General features: G+C 39.4%; 1 protein-coding gene across 1 annotated transcript in view; it reads left to right on the plus strand.

Annotated features, from left to right (window-relative positions):
* Positions 1-5706, plus strand: part of SYT1 (synaptotagmin 1) — a 229175-nt gene extending 223469 nt beyond the window's left edge. The window contains exons 7-8 of the mRNA XM_052640353.1: positions 227-360; positions 5500-5706. Of these exons, the coding sequence (XP_052496313.1) occupies positions 227-360; positions 5500-5706 (341 nt within the window). The remainder of the gene's footprint in view (positions 1-226; positions 361-5499) is intronic.
* The last annotated feature ends 294 nt before the right edge of the window (positions 5707-6000 follow it).

Here is a 6000-nt window from a genome sequence, read left to right on the forward strand (position 1 = left end):
CTCTCATCTCCTAAACCCAACTATAAACATTGAGATATCATGACCAAAAAAACATGGCCCATAGGCTACTTAAAATCTTTCAACAAGAAACACTTGAAATTTTTAAAAATACTAAATATATGCTACACAATTACTTTCCTATATGAAATACTTATTTTTTATAAACTCAACTATAATCTAAAATATGAGTCTCTGATCTCCTAAAGTTTTTGTTTCTATTTTTCAGATCCTTATGTGAAGATTCATCTGATGCAGAATGGCAAGAGGCTGAAGAAGAAAAAGACAACAATTAAAAAGAATACACTTAACCCCTACTACAATGAGTCATTCAGCTTTGAAGTACCCTTTGAGCAAATCCAGGTAATGTAAAATATATTTTGTCTTCCCATTCGATTTCATTTCTTCAGACCACATAAATTAAACACACAGACCTTGTAAACTCTCAGTGCACATGTCTCCACTCGAACTGCCATCCTTATTCCACGCACATCTGATGCTCAAGCTACATGAAGAGGGAAATGATAAAATATACAGCATAGGATACGCTGCTTCATCAGCAACAGCAGCAGGCATTCTGGTGAGCAGAAATAAAGCAGGAAAAAGAACATCAACAGAACAACTCTGCTAATTCCAAAAGTACATCCACAAAAGTTAAAAGGTCAAGAAAAAATGAGCTTTAACTTCTGACTCTCAAGCCATAGTATTTCTCATTATCACCTCTTTGTAGCAAAAAAAAAAAAAATTTTTAAGTGAGAAAAGAAAATATCTTGGTTGATGCTAGATATGCAGCATAATTTAATCTTTTACCAGTAGAAAAATTAGGCCAAGTTGTATTTTTAATTGTTTACATTCAGATTCCTGTTTCTGAGTTGGAATGGATGATTATTTTTGTAAAGAGGGTACCTTAATTTGCTAGATGATATTTATTACGATTGAAAATACTCTATTAAAAGACCCTGCAGTTAATAGGTTCAAAATAGGACCTACATGTAGCCAAAGAGATAGCATATGATCTTACTACTTAGGGCTTCCCTTGTGGCTCAGCTGGATAAAGAACCTGCCTGCAATGCGGGAGACCTGGGTTTGATCCCTGGGTTGGGAAGATCCCCTGGAGAAGGCAAAGGCTACCCACTCCAGTATCCTGGTTTAGAGAATTCCATGGACTGCATAGTCCATGGGGTTACAGAGTCGGACACAACTGAGCAACTTTCACTTTCACTTGTTACTTAGCAATTCTTAAATATGTTTAGGTTTTCTTACCTCATAGTCCATAGTTAGGCTACTGGATCCAAAGTTCACATCCACTAATTCTACGCTATTTTTACTAAACTTTAATGGGTGGCAGAGAGTCAAACTGGTTAAAGCAACACTATTTTTAAACTTTATAAAATATTTGATGTGGGTCTATCTTTTCAGTCCTATGGAAATTTGCTCGTGACTTGAAGGAAAGATGAAGGGTGGGCATTAAAACTACAGCATGGAACCTTCTACAGGTTCAGAATCACAAAAGTCAGCAAATAGTCTTCAGTTGCATATTTTTACTTTTAATCCATTCTTAAAATACAGTACTGTAAGAATGAATCACACTTTTATTCCATGAAGAAAATTAATATAATAGCTACATTTATTGTATACTTATTTTGTACGTAGGCCCAAGGTACATACTTATGCACTTTACCTGCGTAAGCTCATTTGATCCTTATGCTGTGAAAGAGGCCCCATTATTACCCCAGTTTTATATACATATAAGGAAACTGGGGACTTCCCTGGTGGTCCAGAGGGTAAGAATCCAACTGCCAATGCAGGGGACACAGGTTCGATCCCTGGTACAGGATGATTCTACACGCCACGGGGCAACTAAGCCCCTAAGCTGCAGCTAGTGAAGCCACGCTCTTGAGTCCCTTCTCCATGACAAGAGAAGCCACAGCAATAAGAAGCCCTCGCACCACAACCAGACGGTAGCCCCCACTCGCCAGAAATAGAGAAAGCCAGCACACAGCAGCAAGGACTCAGCACAGCCAATAAAGAAATAATTAAACAAAAAAAGGAAACTGAGGCTCATATGGAAAATAGGAATAATAACAGAACCCATGTCAAAGCGAGATTATGCCTGTAAAAGCATCTGGAACAGTGTTAAGCACATTTGAACACTCAGGAAATAGTTCCCATCATTATTATTCACAATACTATCTTTTTTTCAAATTAGCATTTTATTAGAAAATGGATCTAACGGGAAGGTTAAAGCACTATGTAAATCAGCATGGTCCAACAGAACTCTGTAAGGATGGGAATATCGGCGTTGTCCAGCATGGCAGCCACCAGCCATAGGCTGGCCATGAGCACCTTAGCCACTAGTGTAACAGGGGACTTCGATTTTAGTTTATTTAAATTTAAATAGCTACCTGTGGGGGAGGAAACGGCAACCCACTCCGGTATTCTTGCCTGGAGAATCCCATGGACAGAGGAGCCTGGCAGGCCATGGTCCATAGGGTTGCAGAGAGTCGGACACGACTGAAGCGACTAAGCAAGCACCTGTGGCTAGTAGCTACTGTATAATATAGGCCAGTTTTTTAACTGCCAATAATCCCACCATCCTCACATCAGTTCACAGTTTTTATATAACCTTTCTTATATATATTTCCACATGTCAGCAGATTGTACACACTTATTTACTTTCCATAGCTCTTCTACAAGTAAATGACATTGCAGAAGATTCCCTGTCCCCAGTCACTTGTTTACTAGTCTGAACCAGTGAGCTCACTGCTCTGGACCCATTGGCAAATTAAGACATCCAAAATTTCTCTGGCAATTTATTTTACAGTATTTACTTGATGAACTCTTTTTTTTTTTTTTTTTTTTTTTTTAGTTCTGAGGCATTAGTCCTATGGAAATTAACACCTCCTGGCATTTTGTGCTTTAATTCCACAAAACTATTTAAGGCAGGACATTGAAATAAAAAATCCTATTGTAAATCTATTCCTCTGAGCTATACTTCTATACATTAAAAGAAAAAATACATGTCCCTTTTCAACTATAAATTTCAGCAAATGCAAACGTATTGAAAAATGAAGCACATTAGAAACAAGATGTGTGCTGGGTTTCTGAGGCAGCCTTTCAGAGAAGATAACATTTTGTCAGGACAGAGAGAGCCTGATACAGAGTCCATGAGGCATGAAAATAATGAGCACGCCTTTGACTGTATCCTGTCTTCTCTGTTCTGTGAGTCAATTTGCTCTTTTTTCTCTTTTATCCCCCAAGAGGCTGCTTACCTAAGCTTTGCATTTCCCAAGAGAAAATAATTGAGCATTTAACATGCTGTGATAAGGACTTAGGTTTCATTTATCCTGAGGTTATAAGAGTGTCTTTCTGCCCCTATCCACATGAAACATGAAAGAAACAAAATATACTGATTCCCCCAAATCACAAGAAAATGCAGCAAACCACCCCTCCACTCCCCAAAAATGTATATACTACATACACAGCTGGAAAAACTGACTCAAGTTCCTTCTAAGGATATTTTGTCCTGGTTGCTACTAATCAATACGTTCCTAGGTGAAACAACCAAAACTCACTCCAACTATTCACTCCAACCTCCAAAACCCTAGTTCCCTTTGTCCACGATGCCCCTAGTGTCTCTGCCCCCATTTGCTGCAATAAAATGGCATCCAGATAAATTCACTTGGGAAAAGTACACAGAACCACCATGATGCTCTTCTTGGTCCCGAATGCCATCCAGTACATAGGCCATTCTCTTGATAATGGAATCAATCCACGGCTGCACAAAAGGGAAATTTGTTTCCTCTACTGCCCGTGTGCTACATTCTACATTCTCAGTTCCACTTTCAGAAGTGATCTTTTTTCTCTGATCTGAAGCTTTGTGTGGGCGCCTCTCTCAGGACGTTCATACAGAATGCAATCCTCAGACAACAGAGCAGTAAAGGGCCACAGCTGGGCAGGCTCTTCATCTGGCCCTGGCTTCCATCGTTACATTTTCTGCTTCTTTTGACTCTGGCCACCAAATGTTATAAATTCCACTTTACTCTAAATTTGTCCTTTATCTTTTCCCTTGGTTTCTAGATCGGAACTGTTGCCTATTTTGACTAAGCAAATCAGTTACTTAGAAAGAACTAAAATGTACTTTTAGAAAATGTTTCTTTCATGTCAAACTGGCATAGATTTTCTTTCACCAGTTCAAAATAGTAAGGCATTAAATACACCATCACAATATTTTTCAGCCATTAAAAAGAAGGAAATAATGCCATTTGCAATAACACGGCGGGACCTAGAGTGTCATGCTGAATAAAGTAAGTCACACAGAAAAGCAGAAATATCATACAACATCCCTTCTATGTGGAATCTAAAAAGAAATGATACAAACGAACTTGCCAAACAGAAAGAAACAGACTTAGAAAACAAACTTAGGGTTTTCAGGGGGAAAGGATAATTAGGGACTTTGGGAAGATCGTGAACATACAGCCATATTCAAAATGGATAACCAACAAGGTTATCCTACTGTACAGCACATGGAACTCTGCTCAATATTATGTACCAGCCTGGATGGGAGGGGGGTTTAGAGGAGAATGGATACAGGTATATGTATGGCTGAGTCCCTCTGCTGTTCACCTGAAACTATCACAGTATTGTTAACTGGCTATACCCCAGTACAAAATAATAAGTTTAAAGCTTGGAAAAAAAAAAAAATAAACCCTCACAACCTAACGGAATCACTTGGAGTAAATCTTGTCAGCCTAAAGGGTTATTTCCATTTGATGTCAATGCTGGATACACAGCTACTTCATTTTTATTGAGAGAATTTATGAATGAGAAAAAAATATCTTTAGTTAATTACTACTTATTGAAGACTTTTACTCTACTGTGACACTTCATACTCACAATAATCATTGATTAGCTGGAATTCTACAGTAGTTTTAAATAAAACTATGCTGGCTCTTCCCACCTGAAATAGGATTGCAGCATATGGTTGCTTTGAAAACTGTAACCGCCCCCTCCAAAAAAATGATCTGAGTACTAATGTCAGAAATTTTGTTGATAAAACAATAGAAACAAATGGATTTAACAGTGAACACAAGTTGACATGGGCGGCGTGGCATGGTATTTTACAAGATGAACCCCGGAAACCAAGCCACTCATTTCTTATATGACTTGAGGCAGGTGATTTAACTCCTCTGAGCTTTAGCATCTCATCTGTATGCCAGCAGTTAACAGGATCTAATGTAACTCAGCAGTCCACATGAAAGTCTTAGAACTGTGCCAAAACGGACGTCTATTAAGTATTTTGAAGCTGCTGCAGATGATGATGCTCTGAAAATGACAAGAGGGCCTGGACTTGTGTTAGGTTCCCAGTCATTTTCAGCCTCGTCCTGGCACTTGCGGATCGGCTCTTCTCAGCTCCCAATTGCTTGGATCTCAAGGAAGCTTGGTGGTAGGACTGTATCTCTAGAGCTGGCTGATTAATGTTTATTTTGTGTCCTCTCTCAGAAAGTGCAAGTGGTGGTAACTGTTTTGGACTATGACAAGATTGGCAAAAACGATGCCATCGGCAAAGTGTTCGTGGGCTACAACAGCACTGGGGCGGAGCTGCGACACTGGTCAGACATGCTGGCCAACCCCCGGCGCCCCATCGCCCAGTGGCACACCCTGCAGGTGGAGGAGGAGGTGGACGCCATGCTGGCAGTCAAGAAGTAAGGGAAGAAGCCTTTCTGTGTTTGCCCACATAGTGCTCTTTAGCCAGTATCTGTAAATACCTCAGTAATATGGGTCCTTTCATTTTTCCAGCCATGCATTCCTAACACAATTCAGTGGTACTTCAAACCCTGTTTTAATTTGCACAAATTTAAATGTAGAGAGCCCCAAAGCCCTTCATCATCCCACTGCCCTCCAAATCTACTCTTCTTTTAAGCAATATGATGTGTAGATAGAGCATGACGGAAATTCTTTATTGTATCACACCGTTGTATATACCAGTATGCTAAAGATTTA

Source organism: Budorcas taxicolor, chromosome 5 (genome assembly GCF_023091745.1).
Source record: "Budorcas taxicolor isolate Tak-1 chromosome 5, Takin1.1, whole genome shotgun sequence".
Taxonomy (NCBI): domain Eukaryota; kingdom Metazoa; phylum Chordata; class Mammalia; order Artiodactyla; family Bovidae; genus Budorcas; species Budorcas taxicolor.